Genomic DNA, 25,327 nt, shown 5'->3' on the forward strand with positions numbered 1-25,327 from the left:
GCCCCCACCTCCACGGCAAATGGGCTGCCCCTCAGGCCTCAGTCTTCTCCTCTGCAAATGGGCCATGGCCTTTCCTATGGGACCAAAGTGAGGGCTAAGGAGGGACTTGCACACCCTACCAGCCCAGCCTCCATCCCGTTGCCTGCGGACCCCAGAGATGCCACCCTCAAGGCCTCAGGGCTCAGACCTGGGGGTCTCTGCAGGCCAAAACCCGTCTCTCTGTGGGCGCTTTGGAAGCCCCAGGTTTTCCCACCTCATGAAAGAGAGCCGAGACCTGGCCTCTCCTGGCCCCTGCGCCCCCTACCCTCAGGGGCCCCACTTGTGCTCACCAGTCAGGGGGAGACCTGGCTGTGGGGCTGGGATCCCCTCCTCAGCACCCCCCCCCCCACCAGCCTTTCCCAGTGCCTCCCTTCCTTCGCTACAGTTGTGTGTAAAGGATGAGCTAGCAGACCCTGAGCGGGCGGGGGCTGGCCCTCAGTGGAAGGGGCAGGATGCTGTGTCAGGCAGGCCCGTAGAGATCCACCCTCTCTGGGCTAAGCTCTCTGGCCGCCCGCCAGCCCCAGGCCTGACCCTCGGGATCTGGGAACCTCTTCCAGTTCTCTTTTCCCTGAGAACTGGGCTTCCTGGAGCTGATCACAGCTTGGGTGTCATGCTGGGTTTGTGTTGGAAAGCCCCCAGGGCCTGGCTCTCACTAACGTATTCCACTCCAGCTTCTTGTCCAATCCCACTCCTCAGACTCAGCTTCACCTCCCGTGTCCTGGGTGGGGTGAGCCTGGATATCCCAAGAAGGTACCGGGGTTCCCAGCATCTGCTGGTCGCCATCTGCCCAAGTACACACCAGGGTCATGGCACCCCCTGGTGGCCAACACTGGGAAGTGCGGCTGGCCAGCCCAGGAAGGGATGGCCTGGCCCCTGGTCCTGGGGTTCAGAGGGAAAGAACAGTGCTCGGCAGGGACCTGCCCTGCGTGTCCCCCTCCTGCCCCACCCACCAGGCTCTGGTGAAAATGCTGAGGTTAACTCCAGCGCCCGAGGTGTAAAAACCTCTGAATCCCGTCTTTGCATCCTTTGCTGCCAGACGACTCCATTTCACACACAGGATGCTAAGGTACAGGGACTGGGAGCTGACTGGCAAAACTGCCCAGAGCCTGGCGCTGCGACCCTTATTTATTGCACGCTTTGCCACTTACAGGGGAAGCACATCCCCCAAAGTCCCACTCCTGGCCCCAGTGGGCATCTCTTCCCTGGGTTGCCAGTCAGCCTTCCCCATCCTGGGTACTCAGTAGCCGGCAGGCTCCCCTCCTTTCCTGGAGTCTGAGGCAGCTGCCCAGCCACCAGCCGTGTGGACAATGGCCTGCACCACAGCGATGAAGGTGGGTGTCACTGTCGTTTGGTGGTGCCGGCTCTTCAGGGCTGCAACCACCGCCTGGGGGTGGGATGGGAGAGAGAGGCCTCAGTGGGGCCCAAGACACCATCTGAACCACACCTGTGTGGCCTAGTGGCCAGAAAGAGCAAGCTGGGGGCAGCTGGGTCTATTGGGTCTCATTGGAGCAGATGGCCTGGCACTCACTGCATGGGGGCTCAAGATGGCCCAGGCAGCAGGCGTGAGGGTCATCTGCCCCAGGCAGAAGACACCAGCCATGGGCCACTCTGTGATGACTCAGGAGATCCAGGCCCTCATCCCAAGACACCTTGTAGCTCCCCACTGTGGCTCGGTTTCCCCGCCCCTGCCCCACCTGGTCAATGTCTCTCTCCAGCGTCGTGGTGTTGGGCAGGAGCTGGTTGTGTAGCCGGGGCTCCTCCACCGCCCGCTTCACATCGTAGCCGAACCACAGGCTGTGGATAATGGCCTAGGGGTGGTGGTGGGGATGGGGTCAGCGTGGCCTGGGGGCAGGGGCTGGGGGCACAGGGGGGTGGCACATACCAGCGCGGTGGCCGTGGTGATCTGCGTGCCCCCGGAAGCACCCACCACCATGCGGACCTGGCCGTCCCGGCCCACGATGATCGCCGGGCACATGGAAGAGAGCGGCTGCTTCCCTGTGGCCAGCAGGTGTGCAAAAGGGGACAGAGAGATGGTCAGCTGCCTTTCCGGGACACCAGCCTCCTCCCTGCTCGAGCCCGCCACCCCACACCTGGCTTGATGAAGTTGGCCGGTGAGGGGGGCACCCCAAACTCGTTGGTGATGTTGGGGCTGCTGAAGTCATCCATCTCATCGTTGAACAGGATCCCGCTGACCGGCGATCGCACCTTGGAACCGAAGCTACAAGCGGGCTGGGTCAGGCAGCTGTGCCCGCCCAGCGCCCTCCCACCTGACAATGCTCCAGCTTGCTCCCCACGAGGCCTGGGGCAAGCGCTCTACCAAGGTGGGGCCTCAGTTTCCCTCTACGAAAGGGGTTGAGGGAGCCCCCTTCCTGGACACACGGGCAGTCCCTGGCCCACCCAGGCCACCTGGCAGCCCCTACTAGAGGTTGATGGTGCTGGTGGCTGACACGGCGCTGCCGTCCTCCGCAACCACGGACAGGTGGGCGGTACCCCCGCCATCTGGAGTGTAGAACTCAGGCTCATAGTAGGAGGTCGGGTGAGTGGTGTCGTCGGAGATCCGGGCCCGAAGCTGGGCAGCGAAGAACTCAGAGGTCATGTTGTGGATCACCTGCCGAGACCCCAGAGCTGGCCTGAGGAAGTTGGGGGGGGGGCAGGGAGGGGGCACAGGCTTGTGCGAGCAGCTCTCAGAAAGCCCCCGACCACAGCTCTGACCACAACCTGCCTGCACCGTCAGCCTCACAAGGCCTGTCTGACCCGCTCTCTCCACCGCTGTCTCTGCTGTAACTCTGAATGTCTGCTTCTCCGTCCCCCAAGCCCCACTCTCGCTGCGTGCAATCATTCATTCATTCAGTGAGCTTGTACTGTGTGCCCAGCCCTGGGGGATCTGCAGGGAACGGACACAGGTCCCTGCCTCATTGCAGGGAAGACAAAGGCAGGCAGGGACAGGCTGGAGAGAACATTCCAGCTAAGGAGGATGGAGAGGAACAGGGTAGGGGATGAAGTGGTTGGGGAGGGCTTCTCGAAGAAGTGACATCTGAAGTGAGCCCTGAATGAGGCCTGGATGGCTAGTGCAAAGGCCCTGAGGTAGGCCTGCGAGTGACAGGCAGACAATGAATGGGGTTAGGAAGAGAGGAGGTTGAAGATCCCAGAGGTGCCGGTCCCATAGGTCCTCACACGCCCCGTAAGCACTTTGGCTTGGCTCTGAGCCACACGGCCTTGGGGCAGAGGTGTGAGCACGCCAGTGGGTATATTCACAGGATCCCTCTGGTGGCCAGGTGGGGCCTTGGGTGGAGCTCAACTGGGAGGCTATGACATCATCCAGGTGAGACAGGATGGTGGCTCACCCAGGGAGGAGAGAAAGAGGAGACAATGGCCCCCAGGTCTTCAGTCCAGAGTGGTTGTTAGCTGGGGAGGTGAACACTGCAGAAGGGGCAGTGCGGGGGACAGTCGGGAACTCAATTTTGGACGGTGCCCCTTGGACACTGAAAAGCCAGCTCAGGTGGGTGGGGGACCCATGCATGTGGGGTTCACGGGCAAGGTCGGGCCGAGGTCTAGATGTGGGGACATTGGCCTCAGGCGCCTGCTTAAAGCCCTGAGCCTGGTCAGAGCCCCAGGGCAGCCAGACAGACAGAGGAGAAGACAGACGGAGAGAGGAGAGGAGGAGGTGAGGGAGGGGCCGGCAAGTGGGTCCTGGGAGCCGAGCAAAGGAAAGGCCTCCAGAAGTTTCCAGCAATACCCCACGGATTCACTGGCTAATCCAAAGCGAAAATGTTCCGCCTGAATCTCCCAGAGAAACAGAAAGTGAAGCCCAGGATGCAGGAGATTCTGGTGTCAACCGCCCTGGGCTCGAGAGCCAAAGAAGCAGCTGAGGCTCCTGGAGGCAAGGGGCCTGGAGATTCCTAACAGCGCCTGTGAGGCGTGAGCTTCATGGGCCCTGGGCCGAAAAGCCCCCAGGACCCCCAGTGTTCCCGACACAGGCATCTAACGGGTCTCACACCCTCGATGTCAGCGCGTAGGAGTCCCCCTCTGAGGAGACACAGCCTGGAGTCCGGTGTCTGTGACTCACTGCCCACCAGCCCGCAGGAGAGCACGAAGGACAGAGGGATGGAGAGAGGTGGGAGAGGGAGCAAGCGCGGCACAGTGCCCGTGACGTTCAAAGTAAGAAGCTGAGGCGAGAAGGAGGTCAGGGACTGTGTGACTGCTGAGAGGGCCCAGAGGGAAACTGAGGCTGGGGGGGTGGCCTCGCAGCATGGGCGTGGAGCAAGGCAGGGCGGCCGTGGGAGGGGCTCCAGATGCAGAGTTTGCTGTGAGGGAGCAGAGGACCGGGCGGGCTGGAGGGTTCTGGAGCAACAGCAGCATGTGTCTCTCTCCAGAATGTTCCACCAGAAAGGGCAGCACGGGAACCCAAGAGGCAGAGCCGCGTTGCAGGACGGGTGTGCTGGGTCAGCGAGGGGGTGAGCAGCAGGGCCGGCCTTAGCCGGGGGGAGGACAGAGGAGGCACGGTACAGTGGCTTCTGTCACCTCAGGGATCCAAGACACCAGGTCACTGGCAGCAGTGAGGAGTAGTGGGGACAGAATGGTCATCGGGAAGGAGAGGAGACCGGGAGGGCATAGGGCTGCTGGATAGCTGGGTCCCTCCTGGGAGGCACAGGTCAGTGTGGGCCTCTGCAGGTCTACCTCAGCATGGGGGGCTCCATGTAGGTAAGGAGGGATGTGATGGGCATGGCAGCGGAGGCCCAGCCTGGAGCTGGGGCACCTGGTGGTAAGTGGGTTGGAAGGTACAGGACCTGGGTAGGGATCTGGGAAGCGTTAGCTCCTGGGTGTGACCAGGAGGCAGGTGGCCAAGGCATCTGCCCACCTGGAACGCTGGTCCTCTCCCCTTACCCATCCCTCTCATCACCCCTGAGGGCTGCAAATCCCTATGCGTTCCTCACCTCAGCACTGACCACTCCAGAACCCTCCAGGCCAAATGTACAGCATGTGCAAAGGCCCTGAGGTGGGAGTGTGGCCAGACAGGGGTGGGGGCACTAATAACTCATTGCCAAGTCTGTCACACTGTAAGCAAAGTGGGGCAGAGGCCAGGACTTGGAGTCACCAATCCATCCCTGCATATAGTAGGACCACCACTGAAGTTGGTAGTAGGAATGAATTAATAAAGCATTCATGAGACTGGGGTGGCCCTAAGGAGTCCTCCTGGCACCTCCACAGCAGGCCCCCTGCCCATCTCAGGCCAGCCCCTGTCCCTCACCTGGGTCACATTGACAAACTTGGGGTCCCCGAGCAGGGTCCTCTTGGCGTAGGCGAACCGGAAGGCCTCCACGATGCGGTGATAGGTCAGGCCCTTCCTCTCAGGGGTCTCCACGCTCTCCCGGGAGAAGTTGTACCCTGGTTGGGCAGAGCCAGATGCACCTTGGCAGCCCCAGGGCCCTTAGGACAGCCCAGCTCAGCCAAGACAACTGGGTGCCCCCGGGACGGGCTCACACCTCCCTGGACCCTGACCCACCTTGAGAAGGGTGACACTTAATAACCAACAGCAGTGGCGGCTTAGGAGGCAGGTAAGGGTGGAATGAGGCAAGGGCCTGGGCCTCACATGTCAAGCCAGAAGGCTACTCAGTCCACGCGGTCACAGATGATGGCTTAGACTGACCAGAAGCACCCTTTGGACCAGCCCCCAGCCGTGAACTTCTGGCATTGGGTGCCTGGGGCAAACCAGCTCCTCACCCCTGCAGCTTTGCACGGGCTGTTCCCACCCCTTGGACTCTGCTCACACCTCTCCCTGCCAACCACTCCTCCTCCTCCAGCCCTGAGCCTGCCCCTCCAGGGTCGCTCTGCACTGCCCCCTACAGGGCCGCGGTGGGACGGCGCACCTTTGAGGATGTTGAGGATGAGGGCCAGCACCGGTCCACTGAGCGGGGCGCTGGGCATGTAGAGCTGGGCGTCCCCGAGGCTGATGCTCAGCGGCTGCTCGATCAGCTCCGCACGGTAGTTGTTCAGGTCCTCGGCTGTCACAATGCCCCCTGTAATGGGACAGCAAATGGTGCAGGGGTGGGAGGCAGACACGAGGATGGGGCTGCAGTATTAGGGGCTGGGGATCTGGGAGCCCTGCCGGCCCTGCTCTCAGCCCCTCTGTCCTGCCGACAGTGCCACCTACCCACGGCCGGGCCCAGGCCATCTGCTGTCGACCTGCTTGCCCCCCTGGCCTCCCAGCATGCCACTGCTCTTGGCGGCCAGAGGGTCTTCTCCAAGTGGAAAACACCTGCTTCCGTCTCCCCCTGCTCAGTGCCCTCTTTCCGTGACTAATGGGTGAGTGGAAGTGGGCCCTTAATTCTCCAGGGAAATGCTCCAGACAGACAGCGTATTTACAGGCTAATTTCCAGTGTCAAGATCCTAATCACCCTCCTCTGTGATACGCAGACAAAAATACCATGAAGAAGTCCACAGCTTGGGGAGGGAGGGGCAGCATCAGGCTCCCCGGCCCCAGTCCATCAGAATCTGTCCCACAAGGGCCCGACCGCAGGCCCCTGCCTGCAGCCCCTGCCATGCCTCCTCACCAAGTCCCGCCTCATCCCCGTGACCCTCCCCGAGAATTAAAACCCTCTCTCCAAGCCTTAGCTTGTTCCCTCTGCCAGGAACGCCCTTTCTCTCTCTGCCTACAAAGTCCAACCTCATCTGCAGCTTAGGACCACCTCCTCCAGGAAGTCCTCCCCTCCCAGGTCTGCACTTCATTGCTTCCACTGCCCCAGTTCCTGCCTCTGCCTCCATTCACCCCCTGTGGGCTCTGACCTAACCAGGAGCTGTGGATCCACACGGCCTGTCACTGACTGCAACACATCTGTGACCCTCCTCTGCCAGGCGCTCCCTGAGGGCCCGGTGCCCAGCCCAGGCAGGACTGGAGGACCTTGCCCGAGGCCCCCAGGGTCATCTGCTCACCAGTCGCCTGGATGTCCTTGACGATCTGGGCTGTGAGGCTCCCGTTGTAGAAGGCCTTGGCGCCCTCCGAGGCCAGCGTCTGGTACGTGTCGGCCAGCCGCGACATGGTCACTTTGTCGCCTTCCTGCAGCACTTTTCCATTGCGGCAGAATACCTCGCTGGGGCAGAGCAGGCTCCCGTGAGGCAGGCAGGTGGGGCGGGCTGGGCCAGACCACCCCCACCCCCGACACAAGGAGATGAGAACAAAGGGCGCTCGGCACCTGCCCACAGGTGGGTGGCCCTGTCACTCAGGGCTCGTCCTCCCCATGTCCAGCCCACGCCTCCTAGAGTCCCCTGCCACTCAGGACACACAGGCTCAGAATGTGTCTGCACACAGGTGGTAAGAGGTTTGTGCCTTCTCGACCCCGTCTCCACCAGCACAGGTTCCTGAAGCACTGAGCCAGCCACTCACGGCGGCAGGGACATTGGCCCCTCTGCCCAGCCTGTGCCCTAGGGCAGGCCAACACCCACAGACTCACCACAGCGAGGGCTGTCCCTCAATCGCAGCCTGACTTTTCGCCAGGGCTGCCGCCAAGCCCTTCCCCACAGGGAAGCCCTCGCGGGCCAGCTGGATGCTGGGCTGGAAGAGGCGGGCCCAGGGCAGCCGCCCGTGCCGCTGGTGCGCCAGCTCATAGCCTCGGATCTCACCGGGAACCGCCACCGACAGCCCCCCTGCAGAGGGAGAGGGACGCGGTGAGTGGCTCCAGGCAGGGGACATCAGGAGAGATGCTGTCCCGGGCAGCACCCCAGGCACAGTCCCCAGATGGTACTAGCGAGGCTCAGGAAAGAAACGGAGTTTTGAGGCCATATGTGGACTCAGCAGGCAGCAGTGCAGCTCGGCTGGGGATGCTGACAAAGGCGCAGGAGGGAGAGGAGGCAGCGCACATGCTGGGTTCTGCTGTTCCCAGACTCAGACGTCTGTCTCTGCAGGGGCCGCCATGTCTGAAATCCTGTGCTAGGCTCTCAGTTGCACGACAAGACTATGAGGAAGCTGGACCCCTACCGTCTCAGTCTGAGCCTCCCGGGCCAAGGCTCTCATCCCCTGAGATGCCAGGGTTCCACCAGAACCTGCCAACATCCCCAGTGCAAGCCAGGCCACTCTCAACGCTGGGCCGGGCCCTTCCTCTCTTCTACTGTCCCGGAACCCAGACTGAGTCCAAATCCCTGCCCCACAGCACTCTCTGGGCCTCAGTTTCCCCATCTGACCATAAAGAGTTTTGCCTTCCAGCTCTGACCTTCGAGGAGCCCATGACTCCACTGCAAACAGACCCCTGGGTCCCGGTTCCCCGTGGTCCCCTCCCAGGCACCCTCCTGTTTTCTCCTCTGAGACGACCGGGGCCTTTTTGGCCACCCTCGGGCTGCCTCTTCCACCCTAAAATTGGGCACGCGGTCCTGAGAGCCAGTTGTTACGATTCCTGCACGTCTCGGGAGGGCTCACGCCCAGCACACAAGTCCCCCCACCCTGAGTAAACGCCACACTCACCGCGGGCCAACCCGGCTCTCACGCCACTCTGCTCGCCAGCGTCACCAGTGACCCCCACGCTGCCAGGCCAGGGTCCCTTCTCCACTTCGCCTCCCCTGCCCCATCGCTGTCTCCTCCCAGGCCACCTCTGCGTCCCGCCTGCCTGGCTCTCTTCACGTCCTCTCTGCTCCGTCCACTCTCACTCTCTTAGTGACCTCCTCCAGATCAGCACGTCCATTTACACGCTGGAGACCCCCAAATTACTCTCTGGCCTGGCCTGCTCCCCTGTTGGCCAGATCTGAGGATGTACCTGCCTGCTCAAAAACGGCACCCCAAACTTAACACACCCAGGGCCCAACTCCCGACTGTCACCCAAACCCCCTCCCCCGCAGCCTTGCTGGTCTCTGTTAGGGCCACCCTGTCCTTCTAGGTGCAGACCTAAAACCCGGGGGGCATCTGGGACCCCCAGCACTCGTGTCACACCCAATCCTTCAGCAAATCTGAGGCTTTGCCTTCTGAATGTGTTCAGCACAGCCACCAACCGCCACCCTCCTGACAGATGGCCTGATGGCAGGCAGCTTGCTCTCCTGCCCTCTGAAGCAGCCCGAGCGTCCGATCAGACACAGGCCAGGCCCGTCCCTCCCACTCACACACTCCAGGGGCCCCCTCCTCCTTTAGACAAGAGGCAGGGTCTTCACGATGACCCACAAGCTCCGACACAGCCTGGGCCGTTCCCTCTGACCCTGTGTCACTCATTGCCATCTCACTGGCTCCCACAGGGCTCTGTCCCTGCCCTTCCTGCCTGGGTCACTCGCTCTTCCCCCAGACAGGCTCCCCCCACCCAACCCCTGCCTGTGGGTCTCTGCTCAGATGCCCCTCCGGCCCAGGCCACCCTCGAGAAACCCGGGCGCCCTTCCCACCTCCGCTTTCCCGTCAGCACGCGGCGCGCTCGTGTTGGCTCAGCCGCTCTCCTCCCCACCTGGAATGCCAGCCTGACTAGACCCGATTTCATCTGTTGCCTTCATTTTGTACCCCAGCTTGGGGAACAGCCGTGACACTGTAGACGGTGCCTAACGAGTCCTGCTTAAATAAATGAATTCCAAGCATCCACAAGATTCCGGCAATCTCACACTCCGAATGATTTCATTTCTACACATTCTGAGTTTCCCAACAAGTGCAAAAATTCAAAGCCTCTGTATGTTGGAGAGGACTCCAGAGGGGATGCTCACAGGGCCCCGCCCAGAGCCCCAGCTTGAGGGGCAGAGCCCACAGCAGGGGATCAGACACGCTATGGCCTCTGGGCCCTGCCCCTCCTCCCCTCCAGCCTCCCATCCTGTGATCCATTTGGGGGTCCATGGAGCGGCACCTCCTGGTGGCCATGGGTTCCCTTCAGCCTCCTCTCTGCCTAAGGCAGGGTTAGAATAGAGAGAATGTGCCATAATCCAAGGAGCTATCCCACAGGTGAACGAATGAATGAATGATTCGGATGTCTGTTTAGACAGCCTGGGTTCCATCCCAGCTTCACCACCATGCAGCTGTGTGACCTCAGCTGGTCTGTATGACCTCTCTGGGCCTTAACATCCCCACCTGTAAAATGGGAATTAATACAGTGCTCTGCCACCACGCATACAGAGAGGATTCAAGGGGCTCGTTGGTGAAAATGGCTGAGCAGAGGGCTGGCTCCAGTGACCCGAGGATGTGCAAGTTGTTGTAATAATTCTCTTCATGTACCAACACAGGGGGGCCCTGGAGGGGCCTGAGCGGAAATAACAGAAGCTCCATCCCTTTATTCTCCATGAGGATGGTCTTGACCACTCATTGTGGGAGGGGCTTACGGGGCCAGGAAGGGACGGGAGGGCTGGGCATCAGCGACTGCAGAGCTGTGCCTGACCCCGGACAGGGGCATGCTCATGCCTTCCTCGGACCCACCCCAGCTCTGAGTCCACACCCTGAGCTTCTGCCTCACCTTGCTGTGACTGCTCCGAGCTGTTGAACATGCTGGCAAAGGCCCGCCCAGGGGCCACCTCTCGGGCATTGATGATCTCAGCTTTTCCTGGAAGGAGAAGCAGTGGGCAGGCCCGACCAACACCAGCCCCTCCCGCTGCCTGAGCCCGGGGCCCACCCAGCTGTGCCCCAGCCCAAGTGCCCGCCAGGCGCCCCCAGCCACTCCCCTCGCACTCCCGCTGCCGGCCGGCACTCACGCGTGCTGCTGTTGTAGATGGTGAGGAACAGGCCGCCCCCGATGCCCATGCTGTGGGCGTTCATGAGCCCCACGCACAGGAGGGCCGCGATGGCAGCGTCCACCGCCGAGCCGCCCTCTTGGAGCACATCCCTGCACGTGGCATGTGGGGGCGGTGACAATCTGTGGGATCCCCACCACCCACGCGCACCCTACCCAAAGGAGGACGCAAGAGGAGTCTGTAGGGATTTTGTTTTATAAATGTAACTCTAAAACCGATGGGCTTATATTTTCCTCATTTTCAAGCAAATAGACATACATGACTTTTATAATTGAAAAAAAATTGTTACTTTTTATTAATAATATTTTTTTCTGTTTAAGTCTTTAAGTGGGAACTGATGTTTGTATATAACATGAGCCAGGAGTCTAAAATAGCATCAAACGGCAGAGTTTATCCAAAGAGACAGGCACCCTTAGAACCAAGGGAAGGGGTCCCCCTGGGGCTGGGAGACCCGCGCCTGCTCTCGGGGTCAGTGTCCCCTTCTCCACTGACCAGAGGCTGCTGAGAAGGCCCAAGGAAAGGACACGACTTGTCCAGGCAGCCCGCTTATAGGTGAGAGAGCTGTCTCGGAGAGGGGAGAGTATGGCCCTGGTCTGCTTATGGTTGCTGTCCTCCAGGGTCTCTGTCTGCACTCACCTCCCGATCTCCGAGCAGTGCTTGGCGTCCGCCGCCACGGCTGCCCTGGCGTACACGTGGGTGGGTGGCCTGGAGGAGGAGGGCAGCCAGAGGCAGAGGCCGACGATGAGGAGCACCAGGGCCGCAGACAGCAGGGCCAGCACCAGGTACCGCTTCTTCATGGCTCTGTGGGCACGAGGCAGGAGCAGGGTCAGGGGACTGCCACTTGCCTGGCCTTGCACACATCCTGACCCCCGCCCCTACAGGGCACAGTCTCAGAAATCTGTCCCTGTCTCCCTCCAGCCGCCCAGAACACATGCGGGCTGGCCAACCTCCTGACCTTCGCTCAGGCCATTCCCTTCGCCAGAAGTCCCTCGCCCCATCTCTGCCTCCCCCAGTCCTCTCTGCTTATCCTCGGGGCCCCATCCCTGTAAGGATCCCATCTCCAGCAGGGACCCCTCCCGGGAGCCCCCAGATTTCAGGTGTCCCTGCTTCTGCAGGGAGGTGTCTGTCTCCTCACAGTGGCCGAGCCCTCCACGGCCCAGCAAGGAGTCCAGGAGGGACAAGCTGGGCCTGGGTCTTTCTGTGGCCCCCACATCAGCCCAGAGCCCGGCACTGTCCATGCGTCCCCCAGAGCAGCCTGCAGCAGAGCATGGGGTTCAGCCTCCACAGTGCCCTCAAAAGGGGCACCCACAGTCTCCTGATGTCCTCAGCGCAGCCGCCGCAGGGCAGGGGCCTACCTTCCTCAGCAGACAGGAGGGGCGCCTTGCCTGGGGAGGTGGCCACGCGAGCTGCGAGGGTTTGCCTGAAATGGCTGGCGAAACAACTGGGTCTCCCTCACGCTCTGCAGGAGACCGTGGCCACAGAACCTGCTCCAGAGAGACACGCCGGCCACGCAGCCTCCTCGTCCTCCTGAAAATCCAGACAGTGTCCCTGAGGCAGCCTGCGCCCCGCCCTCCCCAGGGAGCTCTGCAAGGCTTCCCTGCCTCCAGGGGAACTCTGAAGCCAAGAGGGGGCTGTTCGCTCCCAGGTTGGCGTGAATTCTCCCAGCCTTGCTCCCAGGCACAGCTGGGAGACAGTGTGCAGAGCAGGGAAGGGACGGCGGGGGACTCCTGCGCTAGGCTGGCATTCGCTGGTGAGCACATCGTGTGAGGACGGGGTGAAGCCCACATGCATGCCAGGAGCAGAAGAGCCAGCCTGCCCCATCTGAGCCCAGATCCACCCCTCACCTGCCTGCTGCGGGGCCTCGGACGAGTCAACCAACCATCTGTCCAGTGGGCGTGCCAGAGGCGCCCCGCTCAGGGTGGCGGGAAGATAAGCAGACTGGAAGATATGAAGCGCTAGGTAATTGCTGGCTGCATTGGGCTACGCTGGGGGAAGCCCTGGAGGCCTGCGCGGAGGAGGGAAGCCTATCAGCCTCTTGCTCACTGTTTATTTCCCTGTTGACACCCTTCCAAGACATGCAGGGAAGGACAGCAGTGACTCTTGGGGTCCCTGTGGCGGTGACAGCAGGCAAGGGGTATGAGGCCAACAGGGAAGGAGAGGTGTGGCGACAGAAGCAGGGATCCCCTCTCCCAGACTCAGTACCCTCTAAAGGATGGATGTTTGCTGGTGAGCCCCAGGCTGGGACCCTTCTGGCTTGCCATGTCCTTTTCAGAGGGTCTTAACTCCAGGGGCCAGACACAGTGCCCCAGAGGTGGTCTAGGTATGGAGTCCCATGGTGGGGGGTGGGGGCACAGACGCCAGCACGGAAGGGCTTTCTCCTCTCGGGGCTCAGCAGGTGGTCATGATGCAGGTCACTACCCCATTCCCCATGTAGGATCAAAGCCAGTCCCTACTCTCCCCCTTGACCACCTTGACTGAATCCAGGTACCACTCTTTCCGGCTGGACTCCCGCACTGCAAGGAGTTCCCCCTCCCACCAGCAAGGCATCCTCTGCTCTTCAGTCCTCCACAAAGCAGCCAGAGGGCTCTCTCCAAAGTGCCAACTAGGCCCTGCGCCCCGCCCCACTGCCCTCAGGATAGTCCGTGCCCTCTGTCCCCTGCCAGGCCTGACAGCCCTCGGGGCACACCCTGGGCCCTGGCAGGGAGGCTGGGTTCCTGCGTTAAGAGCACCGTGGCCAAGTGATTAAGTTCACAAGCTCTGCTTCAGCAGCCCAGGCTTTCACTGGTTCGGATCCTGGGCACGGACATGGCACCTGCTGAGGTTGCCTCTCACATGCCACAACTAGAAGGACCCACAGCTAAAATATACAACTATGTACTGGGGGGCGTTGGGGAGAAGAAGTAAAAATAGAAACAATTTAAAAAAAAAAAGAGTTCCTGATGGAGACAGCTGTGCCAGGAGGTCTGAGGGACCCCAGGAGCTGGACTGGTAACGGACGGCATCTGTTTCGGACACAGAACTTTCCCATCACATGTGGCAGGGGGCGGGGTGGACAGAGCAGGGGCAGGTGACCTCCTCCCCGACATAGACGCAGCCACACTCGCCAAGGAGGCACTCGAGTCCTGCCCCCCGGGCAAGGCCACACTGGCACCTTGGGGCATAGCCTCAGCTCTCTCAGGCTTGGGGCAGCCAGTGGAGCCCCTCTTCAGGGATCTCATCTCTCCCCTCAGACTCCTGGGATGAGCCAGCCATGGCCTCCTGAGGTCTGGGTTCCAGCCTCCTCTGTCCATCCGTCCACCCGAGGGCCCAAGTGGGCTCCCCGAGGGGCAGGGGGAACCGGCGAGGCCAAGAAGAGTGTGGGGGGGTGGGCACTGACCCCCATCTCCTCCTCCCTGGGCAAGGCAGCAGGGAGGCCTGGCCCCACACCCCCCGAGGCAGACGTCCCCAGCCCTGCGGAAGACACCCTGCTGGGGGATTGGGCTTCCGTTTCCCACCCACCCCCCCACCCCCCCCACCTCACAGTTTTTCTCAAAGACTCGCTAAAACATTGTCCAAGCCCAGAGGCCTGGCTCTCACCCAAATCGGTGAGGGGAAACTGAGGCCAGAGTACGGGTCGGGCTCAGCGCTTGGCCTCAAACCCCACTCCTTGTGACCCTGGTGGGCTTACCTGAGGCCGGGAGCAGTGGAGGCCCAGGAGAGCCCCTGTTCCTCAGAAGACAGCTCTGGGCTGGGGCACTGGTCGGGAGGAGGAGGCAGAAGTGTCTGCCTGGGAAAGTCTCAGCCGCAGGGCCGGCTGGGCCTCCGTGAGGAGCTGCCCGGAGCCACGCCTCGGCCCCTGCAGAGCTCCTCAGGGGGCCTCAGCACTAGGATTGGGATCTGGGGGTGGGGACCTCCAAGGAGGAGCAGAGGCAGGAAAGGGGCAAGAGGAACTCACGTGCTCACCCGGTCCCAAGGGGCAAGAGGCCGGCGGGGCGCCCCGTCGAAGGCGTCTGAGCAGGGTAGGAGGAGGCAGTCCTCTGAGAGAGGTCCAGCCTGACAGGGAGGACGGCCAGATGCTGATGTCACTACAGCACGGAAGTGCCGTGTTTGGCCTGTCAGCAGGTGATTAAAGTTCACATAGACCTGGGAGGGCCCTGGGCGGGTGGTGGGAGGGGCCGTGACAGCAGTGACCCTTGGGGTCCCCGTGGCAGTGGCAGCAGACAAGGAGTGTGGCCCCAACAGTGAAGGAGAGTTGTGGTGACAGAGCAGGTGGGCCCCCTCTCCTGGACTCAGTTCCCTCCAAAGGGTAGTCTGCTGGCGAGCCCCTCAGGTGAGATGCAGGCTGGGGACCCCACTGGCTCGCCCTGTTCCTGCTCAGAACATCTGAACCCCAGGGCCACCCCAGTGTCCCAGAGATGGCTCCTGAGGCAGTGGAGCAGGAGTGCTGCCGGCACCAGACCAGAACCCAGATCTGAGAGGCCTCACCTCACCCCACAGCCAGATGCCCAGGATGCCTCGCTGGAACACAGCCTGGGGCTGCACGCCCAGACTGGTTCTACCGCCAATCCAGGAATGTTAGTTCCCCAGGCCCAAGGAACCACCTGAACAGCCTGGAACGGCAGGGCCCAGAGAAGGCCAGAGCTGGTCCAAACTTACACAGCCCAGCAGTGCCATCCCAGCCACCCTGAACCTGCCCCCGAGTTGCTGCATGTCCCTGACCAGCCGGCCAAGGAGGTCCCAAGTCAGAAGCAGTTGCAGGCTCAGCCCAGGAGACCTTGAACACTGTTCTCCATTCCCCCTTAGCCTTTATCTGCCAAGGACAAGGAGTCCTTCCTGGTCATGGCTCCCTCCACTGCTCCCTGGCCAGCTGTGTCGGGGCCCCCTGGGAGCCCCCCACTCCCCGTCTGTAACACCTAACCCACAGCCACCCTGCGAGGCTGCGCCATCTGATAGATAGAAGGAGACACAGAGCCACCCAGGTAGTGCTGCCCACACTGGCCTTGTCCTGTCACCCACTGCCCCTGAGCAGGCTCAGGATGAAACTCACCAAATGTACTCCTGTGAAATCCTCAATAGCCCCCATGTGGGGTGCTACGACTGAGCTCTTCCCCTGGATATTGCCCCCTAACCCCCGCAGACCCAGGTGACTGGGAAGATGAGCAGTGCAGGAGCCAGGAACCAGCAGGGGGTTTGGCCCTGCCTGAGTGGCTGCATTGCAGGGCAGTCGGCTGGGAGGGGTCTGCAGTGGAGAGCCACAGGGCTCTGTCCCCAGCCTGAGCCTGCTCTGCAGTTTTCTCCCTGCCTGGAATGGTAAGAGGCACAGTGGTATCAGCAGCAGCGTGAAGACAGGAAGCCTGTCTGAGTGGTCAGAGCACGGCCCAGACCCCACAGGTGACCCCAGCAGGAAAACCCTGGGAAGGGATAAGTTAGAGGACAGAGAGCTGCCTTTGATGGGGCACAGATGCAGCCTAGAAGCACCTGCAGGTTCCAGGGAGGGGAGACAGGAAGGAAGGTGTCTCAACAAAGGCTGTGTCAACAGAGGCATGAGTACAGAACAAAGAAGGCCCTTCCTCACATTTCGAGCGGGTCAGTTTCTGTCCCAGTCAGCCCCAAATCCCCTTCATGCAGAGAGGGGAACTGGGGGCAGTGGGTCTGCCCAGGAAAGGTCATCCCAGGAAAGGCTACAGGAGTGGGGTTGGAGGTCTTCTCCAGACCCCATGGCTCCTGTCCTAGGCACAACAGGTGGTGAGCTCCCTGTCCCCAGGAATGTGCAAGCCTCATCCACCAGAGATACTGACTCTGGCAACAGCATCACCCCCTCCTAACACACACACACAAACACTCACACACAAGCTGAATTTAGGCTAAGTGGAGCAGGCTCCCGGGACACAGCAGAGAAGGGAGCATGAGAAGAGGAAGACAGACCAGCCAGCCTGGAGTTTCTCTGTTAATCCTCCAACCCAGCTCGACAGCTGTGTCACCACAACCCCAGAGCCACAAGGGTGAAACCAGGGTACAGGCCCAAACCCATTCACAGACAGGAAATGGAGCTTAGGTAGAAGCAAACTGGCCAAGGTCAGCTGGCCCCAGGACGCACGAGGCCCAGCAGGCAAGCCCAGGACCCATCACCCTGGCCCTGTCACTGCCAGCTCACAGTGAGGAGTCACTCCCCTGGGTATAAGAATGCAGCTCCCTGAGCCCTGCCCACACCTCTGGACAGGGAGCTTAACACTATCCAGACCCAAATTGGGATCTGTCTCCCTCGCTGCCTACCTTGGCGGCATAGGCTTGAGAATTAGAAAAAGGCCCCCTCCCCAAGACTTGATAAGTACTACCTGCCGCAAACCTGTCGAAAGAGCCAAACACGCCAGCAATGACTGGAGAGTGGCAGGCGCCCCCTAGAGTTGTGCAATGACTCCTTGTACAACCGACCCTGCTCCATGCACCACAGCCACAACCAGAACTCCAGAGCGGGGGCCGGCCCGGTGGCGTAGCAGTTAAGTTCTCACGTTCTGCTTCAGTGGCCCAGGGTTCACCGGTTTGGACCCCGGGTGTGCACCTTCACACTGCTTGTTAAGCCATGCTGTGGCAGGTGTCCCACATATAAAAAAGTAGAGGAGGATGAGCACGGATGTGAACTCAGGGCCAGTCTTCCTCAGCAAAAAGAGGAGTACTGGTGGCAGATGTTAGCTCAGGGCTAATCTTCCTCAAAAAAAAAAAAAAAAGAACTCTAGAGGGGTAAGCACGGCCTGAGGACACAGTGTCTCAGCCCCCATCACAGCTCCAGCTCCACTCCAGACCTGACCCCCCAGCAACTCTCCCCACCCTGGGCTCCCAGATCCTCCTGGGCCTCAGTTTCTCCACGCTGCACTCCTCTCTCTTAATTCCAAGAAGTCCACTTCCTGGGTGCTGCGGCTTCTTCAGAGAAGTCAGGCGGCTCCACCCGGCGCCCCCCCCCCCCCCCGACCCATCCCTCACCCGTGGCAGAGTGAGCCAGAAGGCAGTCTCAAACCTCCTTACCCTCAAGAAACAGAAGCACACAGCTCAGATACAGTCAGACAGAGAACCTAAGACTCTGCCCATCTGTGCAAACCCTCTGCAGGATCCGTCCACACAAGCCCCAACCCGCCACCCTGAAGGGCAGCTCACTCCCGTTACGCATGTGCATAAACTGAGGCTTGAGCGCAAGAGGGACTCCTCCAGAACAGGCCAGCACACAGCAGAGCTGGGGCCGGAACCTAGGCCTCCAGACGCTCCTGGGATGCCCCAAGCCTGAGCTTCCCCCACCTATGGTGTCCAGCAGCTCAGAGAGGGTAAGCCATACTTGGACTCACACAGCACTGGGTTCCAGCCAGACACCGGTTAGGCTTACTCGCTCCTGAGCTGGTCAGTCTTCTTGCTCTGCGCACAGAGCACAGAGCTGAGTCCCCAGTGCACCTGCTGTGACCCAGCTCCTCCCCACCTTCCCCCTGCTGGCCTGGGCGGGGGAGACGCTTTAAAGGCACAGGAACCTTTCCAGGTGGCAGGAGGGCTGGCTCCTGGTCCTGACCCTAGGGCTGTGTGGCCCAGGACAGCTGCCAGCCTCTCTGAGCCCAGTGGGGTCCCAACCTTGAATGAGAAACCTGAGCTTTGATGGCCTCAGTGGGGCTGAATGAGGTTGGGTTTCAGGGAGAGGCAGGTCAGACCAAGGGTCTCCCTGGAGGTGGGCTGCCCCTACTTAGGATGTCCGGAGAGGGGTCACATAGCACTGGGTGCAGCCAGATGCCTGCACCAGTGGGGGTTGGGACACAAGCATCTGAGGCTGCACTGGACCTGAGAAGCCTGAGACCCTCTCCACAACTCCGGGGGTAGGGGGTGCCCCTCCAAACACGCCCTCTCCCTGACCCTCAGGCTGCAGGTAGGGTGGCAGGCACTGTCACTCCAAGGCCCCTGGTCACCTGGACTGAAGGGAGTCACCTGACCCAGGGGAGCCTTTCCTCATCCCCCGACTTTCTGGGGCCATGAGCAGGCAGGTTGATGGAGGACACAAGGCAGTGGGGGCGGGGGACAGAGCCGTCGCTTGTGCCCCCACCGGCCCCGGCCCATCCAATGAGATGGAGCGGGTGTCCCCACAGGGCGGGCAATCTCACGCCTCCCTGTGCCTCTGAGGTCCGCACATGGCCTGCTGCTGGCCAGAATGGCTGCTACCAGCATGGCCCTGGCTTAAACTGATTCATTGACCATTCATCATTCATTCATTCATTTATTCATCCTCCCACCCAATCCTGGCCTGTCCAGATTCTTCTCTCAAGGAGCCCCCAGCAGGCCTGGAGAAGTACTAGTATGGTCAGCCAAGGAGGAGGAGAAGCCCAGGGCCCCGAGGAAGAGGGGGCTTGAGGATCAGGGCAGAGCAGCGATTGGATTGCCGAGGACACACCAGGTGGAGGGAAACACTTGAGCCTGGAGGCCAGGCACTGGAGTCATCTCCGGGAGCAGCGAGGGTACAGGAAAGACTCTTGACCTCCCTAAGCCCTTCCTGAACCCTGAGGCATCAAGGCCGGGAAGGGAAGTGGCTGAGCTCAGATCGTGAAGGCCAGGCCAGTGCGTCTGGACTTTGAGAGCCTGGAGGCTGGTGAATATATCACCGGGCCGGGTAACCCATTAACCCTGGCTCATTCATTAAGACCCTGGTGGGTGACCATTAGCTCTTCAGCCAGGCAGAGGGCAGGGGCCATGGGAAGAAGGGAGCATTGATGGGGCGCTGGCTGGGGACTGGTCGAGCAGGGCTCTCTGTGTCCTTGTTCCTTGAGGAGATTTCCTGGGCTGGGCTGGCCTTCAGCCAGGGGCAACTGCCAAGGCAGCACGGGGGACACCACCCCACCATCCGGATGCCTTTCATCTCCTAATCACCCCTGCTGTGCAGGCACCAGCAACCGAAAGCACCTCGGGGGCCTTGGCCAGATGGGAGGCTGAAGGCACTGGTCCAGTGTGTGGGGGCGGCTGGGCACCTGGCCCATCTCCCACTCTGAGAAATGGGCCCAAGTGGCCTCCAAGGCCCTTCTTGTTCTGACAGGCTCAGTCTGCCCCATCTCTGTGCATGGGAAAACAAGGCACTGGTGGAACAAGAAGGGTGCTACTGGCACAGGAACCACAGCCCAAGAGGGGAAGGGACTAGCTCAAAGTTACTCAGGACAGGGACCCATGAAAAGGCGAAGGCGCTACAAACTACTTCCTGCAAGTGGCATCTCATTGCAGCCGCGGCCATGCCCTGCCCTGCTGTCAGGTCCTGGGAGCACCTGTGCCTGAGCCCAGGAGGTGCCGAGGGAGCCTCATGCCCCGGGAGGGACCCAGGTGGGAGACACACAACATCCCAAAATGCAGTGGTGAGGCTCCCAGTGAGTGGGCCAGGCAGGCTGGTCCTGATGCGAGCAGCGTCTGACCCATCCTTCAGAACTGCAGGGACAGGCTCTCAGGACCCGCTGGGAGCCAGGAAACCTGCTGTCAGCCAGGACCTTTGGTGTCCCCTGGTATCTGCACCAAGGAGGTATTTGGTAAACGGGCTGAACCAAAGTGACTTCAAATCCAAGCACTGGAAGTCTTAATCAACTTAAAGATCACAGAGTCTCAAACATTTAGTCTGTGATCTCCCCTCTCCGGCCCCCGAGAAGGGTCAACTTGGACAAGTGTCCTGAGGGGGAGCTCAGTACCTCTAAAGACAGCAAGACCATGGTTGGTTGGCAAGTTCTTCCCAACTTTAGGCCCCGATTTGCCTTCTTGGAATGCTTTCTGCAGGCTGCGAGAGTCGGCCTGCTTCAGGTGGGCCTGGCCTCACACCCTGCCCGCTATCCTGAGGCCACAGAGCAGAGGAGCAGGAGCCACCCCAGACCCTTTGGCTACCTGGCCACAGCCTCTCAGAGCCATGTAGGCCCCATTAAAGGGACGGAAGGAAGACTCAAGCTTGGTGAAGGGCTGGCACTGCCCCGTGGTGGAGGGGCGGGGTGTGCTCTGGCCGTCCGCAGGCCCAGGCAGAGCCCCCGTGGCCCCAGGGCCTGGCCCACACCCCCTGGAGCCATTTGCAGCATTCACCATTTCAGCACCCACCTTTGACGAGGCTGGAGCCTAGCCAAGTGCGTGGGCTTCCAGAGATGTGAGCTTGTTAACACCTGGGAACGGCCGGCAGAGGGGCCAGTCTGGCACCTGGTGAACCATAGTCCAACTCCCAAACTCGGAGCAGGATGGCAGCTCGGCCTAGCGCATGGGCTCCAGAGGCCCTAGGTTCAAATTTGTCCCAGGGTCTCCTCTTCCTGCCCTCAGATGTCTATCTGGAGAGCAGGATCATTAAGACAGGTGTTGGAGAGAGTCACTGAGGCAGCCATGTGCAGGCTGCGTGAGCCCCGGCCCTCCGTGGCTCTGACATGCGGGCCTTCAGCTGCCTCTGTCCCTGTCTGATGAGCAGCTCAGAGCCTAGAACTGGTAAGGGCCCCTCTCCAGCCACCCTGTCTGCGCTGCCCACAGACCGTGCACAGGTAGCATTTATCACATCATCTCATAATTACCCTCCGCGGTGTCTGGGAGCTCCAGGAGGTCGGGGAGGAAGGCTGAGTCGCATCCACACCCCAGCCCCACTCCAGCTGATGCACTCTTGTCTCCACGGCCTCAGGTCGACATGCCCAAACCTGGGCTAAGGAGACCCTCCCCAGACCTCCACCAGCCACATTAGCCAGAGTCTGGCCCTGAGCAGCCACCCCTGCTCCTCATTGGCCCATCCAGCTACACCTCCACACCGCGTCCCGGCCACACCTGACCCCAGCCCCCCCCGGACCACCCCCTCACCTGGTAACTCTTCCTCACAGATCCCCAGCCTGCCAGTTACCCCACGGCAGCCCCAGCGCTCAGCCTGCAAACTTGAGCATGTGCTTCCCCCACAGAACATCTCTTCAAAGGCCCCCTTCGCCCCCCAGATAAATTCCTGCTGTGCTGGGGCCCCGCCTCTTCCTCCCTGCGGTTCACCCACTGCTCTCCCAGCTGGGATCGAATGCTATCACTCTTCCTTCAGACCCCAACCTCAATGCCACCTCCTCCGGGAGCCCTCCTCCGCCCCTGGTCAAGTGACTTCCTCGGTTCCCGCAGTGCCTGGGGGCCCCCCATCACAGCTCCCCACCTCTGTGTGGTAGCTGTTTGACTTCCGGTGTCTGTCTTAGTCTCCACAGGGCCCAGTGATCATCACTGAATGGACACACGATGGCCGTCAGGTGGCTGGGTGGATTCAGTATAAAGCCACTAAAGATTCGATAGTAAAAAGAGCTCACATACATCCAAAACTGCTGTGTGCCTGACTCTTTCCTTGTTGTGCCTAAGCCCACAACATCTTTCCCAGATGGGCATTTGAGTTTTCCCCATTTTACTGATGAAGAAACTGAGGTTTGCAGAAACTACTATAGTGGGTTGAAGAGTGTCCCCCTAAATTCATATCCACCCAGGAGCTCCAAATGTGACCTCATTTGGAAATAGAGTCTTTGTAGATGTCATTAGTTAAGATGAGATCACAATCACACTGAATTGGGGGGCCCTAAATCCAACAACCAATGTCCTTATAAGAAGGCGATGTGAAGAGAGACGCACAGACACAGGGGAGAAGGCAGGTGACCAGGGAGGCAGAGACCAGAGTGATGCAGCCACAAGCCGAGGAGGCCAAGGACTGCCAGTAACCACCAGACGCTAGGGAAAGGCACAGAAGGATCCTCCCCTCGCACCTTTAGAGAGAGCACGGCCTGCTGCCACCTTCGTTTCAGACCTCTGGCCTCCAGAACTGTGAGAGAATCAATTTCTGTCATTTTAAGCGACCCAGTTTGTGGTGATTTGTTATGACAGCCACAGAAAACTAATACAGCAACCTACTTTGCCTATGTTTGTACCCCCAAAAAGGAGCAGGTCCAGGCCAGCCCCAGGGACCTAGTGGTTAAGTTCAGCATGCTCCACTTCAGCTCCCCAGGTTCAGTTCCCAGGCGCAGACCTATACCACTGGTCTATCAGTGGCCATGTTGTGGCGATGGCTCACATACAAAAAGAGGAAGATTGGCGACAGATGTTAGCTCAGGGCAAATCTTCTTCAGAAAAAAAAAAAAAAAGAGCAGGTCCAGGGGATGCAAATCCAGGTCCTGAGCCTACACTTGTGACACCCATGGTGATTCCTGGCCCTGCAGAAGGCTCACAACCTGTCCCTGTAGAGCCAGCTCTAGGGGAAACTGTCTCTATAGAACGTCTGTCTGCTTTCTTCCTCCTAGTGAGTTCCAAAACCATCCTGTGTCCTTCTTTGCAGTGGCTGCCAGGAGGCTCAGTGTCACGTGGCTACTTGCTGAGGTACCGTCAGCCCTGGGCTGGCGTTCCTCCTCCTGGGCTTGGACTAGCCCACTGGGTGGGTAGAGAAGAGGCCCAAAGTGGGGGCAGGTCCAGTTCTAGCTCCAGCTGCAGGCCTCCACCTCGCCTGCTGGGTCAAGTGGACCTTGGTTCCCTGTCACTCCAGCTGGGCCACCACATGGGTGGCCGAGGGCTTGGGAAGCCAGGGGTGTGGCTGTCGCTGCTACTTGTCTCCTGGCAGGCCCCTCTTGGGGCCCAAGATGCCCCCAGCAGGGCCTGGGGTCTAGTCGTGTTCCTCCCATCTGCCTCTCTGGCTCACCCACCTCCCACCTCCCTGGCTGCCCCGGGGTGGCCGGGCTGCCCCAAGAGACTCAGTACAGGCCCCGGAACCCCCACATCAGCCCTGGGGGCTGAGAGGGCAACATCACAGCCCACCTCTCCCACCCCATGGGGTCTCCACAAAAACAGCTCTGCTGCCCAGGGCCACTCCAGGGAGAGGGCCAGCAGCCTTGAGTTAAGGACGCACGGAAACTAGTGAGGGGGAACCATGTCCCCACTCCTGAGGGCACAGCTCTGTCTCTGGGGCCTCCCGCCCAGATCAGGTTAGGCCTGAAAGAGTCCCCAAGAGGCAACTCAACCTACACCCCACCCCCCAGGAGGCTGAGGGAGGCCCACCCAGAGATCTGGGTCCAGACACCACACTCCCTCCTTCCCTGGGAAAATGACTTCCAGGAATCTCTCAGCCAAGGACACAGAGGGTGGGGTGAGGGGTGACGGGTAAGGCTGGGGGATTGGGGGGCAGTGCTCTGCTTTCTACAGAACTCTGAGCTCTGGGCATCCCCCTATGCCACTGCCTGGGTTGCCCCCTTCATGACACCCAGGCTCAGCCCTCCCTTTCCCCACCCCCACACTGCCTCAGCCTTCTCACGTTGGAGGGAGCAATTTTCAGGCCTGGCTCAGCCTCTGGAAGGACATGGTCAGGATCTGGGAGACCTCCCAGCTCTGGCTCTAGCCCTGAGTTTGTGGGGGAGGGTGAGGAGGGTCTTACCAGGCTGCCAGCTTTGGACAGGGGGTCTGAGAGGTCCCTGGGGCAATGAGGTTGCTGAAGTCTCTGGTCTCATTACCACCACGTCAGTTCAGTGACACCTTGGCCCCAGAGGAAGGCCGGCCAGGCAGCTTTGCCAAAGAGGAAACCTGTGTTGCCAGGGTGGCTCCAGGATAACACGGGCTATGGAGACGGGGAGGGGAGGCGGCTGGGTCCAGCTGGCAGATGGCAGGGGAGAAGGGGGCCCAGGATAGAAAGGCCCCACGTACAGGCTCAACAGGGGTACCCAGTTAGGCAGCAACAGGGGTTAGGGTTCAGCAGGTGGCCAAGGGATGAGGATACTAAGCCGTCCTCTGCCTCGTCTCAGGGGCTCAGCCTTGGGAGACCACAGAGCCCAGCACCCTGTCCCTGGACACACTCCTAGGGGGCAATGCTTAACCCAAGAGAAGGAGCCTGACTCTGCCCTCACTTACCATGTGCCCCGGGGCCAGCCTCCCCTCATCCCCACACAGCTCCGTCCAGGCTCACCTCTCCTGCACCCATGCCCGGGCACACTGTCCTCACAGGCTGGACACACTCTCCTTGCTGTGGGAGTCGGAGTCTGGAGCCTAGTGCCCCAAATGCCCCCTACCCAGGGAACGCAGGGGCCCAGAGCTGGGGGGCGGGCTGCAGGGGACAGCAGGCCTCCAGCTGGGTGGGTCCCCAGCTCAAACCTGATCCCTGGAGGAGTCAGGGCTCCCCCTCCTCACACTGCCCCGCCTCCTGTCAGACAGGAGGACTGAAGCCAGGAGCACGTGCAGCCGGCCTGCTGCCATCCTGCCTGGAGCCGAGCTTACCATTTAACTAGCACTCTCCATGCCATTTACCTCCCAGGGGGCAGTTAGAGGGGGCGGGCTCCACCCCGCCTGCCCAGCCTGCCTGCTCTCAGCCAAGCAGGGAGGGGCAGAAAACATTTGTCAATGCCAGAGTGTCCACGCAGGGTGGACAGGTCAAATACTACTATTGCTCGCTGTGGGGGAGAATCCTGAAAGGAGGTGCTGGCACTGCCTAAGACGGGCAAATGGCAGCGGAAGCCCCACCCACCTCGCCCTGATCCTAAGTCCAGGACTCTTTGCGCCGCCAAAGCGACTGTTCCACAGTCAGCACTGGGGCCAGAGGCTTAGAGGCACCAAGCCTCCCCCGGCGGCTCCAGCCCTGGTGACAGAGCTCCAGGGCCCGGTCTAGCGCGGGCGAGGGCCTCCTCCAGCGAGACCCCCC

At 60.8% G+C, this 25,327-nt stretch overlaps 1 protein-coding gene across 1 annotated transcript; it reads right to left on the reverse strand.

The window, feature by feature from the left end:
- Window positions 1-1,146: 1,146 nt before the first annotated feature.
- GGT1 (gamma-glutamyltransferase 1) lies at window positions 1,147-15,637 on the reverse strand. The gene is made up of 14 exons (XM_046640593.1): window positions 14,645-15,637; window positions 12,066-12,237; window positions 11,347-11,511; window positions 10,672-10,802; window positions 10,437-10,523; window positions 7,488-7,680; window positions 6,970-7,127; window positions 5,907-6,056; window positions 5,288-5,424; window positions 2,460-2,647; window positions 2,130-2,257; window positions 1,922-2,034; window positions 1,734-1,847; window positions 1,147-1,423 (listed from the first exon to the last, which is right to left on the reverse strand). Exons 3-14 carry the CDS (start codon window positions 11,505-11,507, stop codon window positions 1,277-1,279), a joined length of 1,707 nt encoding a protein of 568 aa, XP_046496549.1. The 5' UTR covers window positions 11,508-11,511; window positions 12,066-12,237; window positions 14,645-15,637; the 3' UTR covers window positions 1,147-1,276.
- Window positions 15,638-25,327: the final 9,690 nt, after the last annotated feature.

This window comes from Equus quagga, chromosome 15, assembly GCF_021613505.1.
Source record: "Equus quagga isolate Etosha38 chromosome 15, UCLA_HA_Equagga_1.0, whole genome shotgun sequence".
Classification (NCBI taxonomy): domain Eukaryota; kingdom Metazoa; phylum Chordata; class Mammalia; order Perissodactyla; family Equidae; genus Equus; species Equus quagga.

Coding starts and splice junctions, on each gene's coding strand:
- GGT1 (XM_046640593.1), bottom strand. CDS start 11,507: ATGAAGAAGCGGTACCTGGTGCTGGCCCTGCTGTCTGCGGCCCTGGTG. Junction 5,425..5,906: donor CATCCTCAACATCCTCAAAG/GTGCGCCGTCCC, acceptor CTGCCCAACCAG/GGTACAACTTCTCCCGGGAG. Junction 2,035..2,129: donor GGCCAACTTCATCAAGCCAG/GTGTGGGGTGGC, acceptor TGCTGGCCACAG/GGAAGCAGCCGCTCTCTTCC.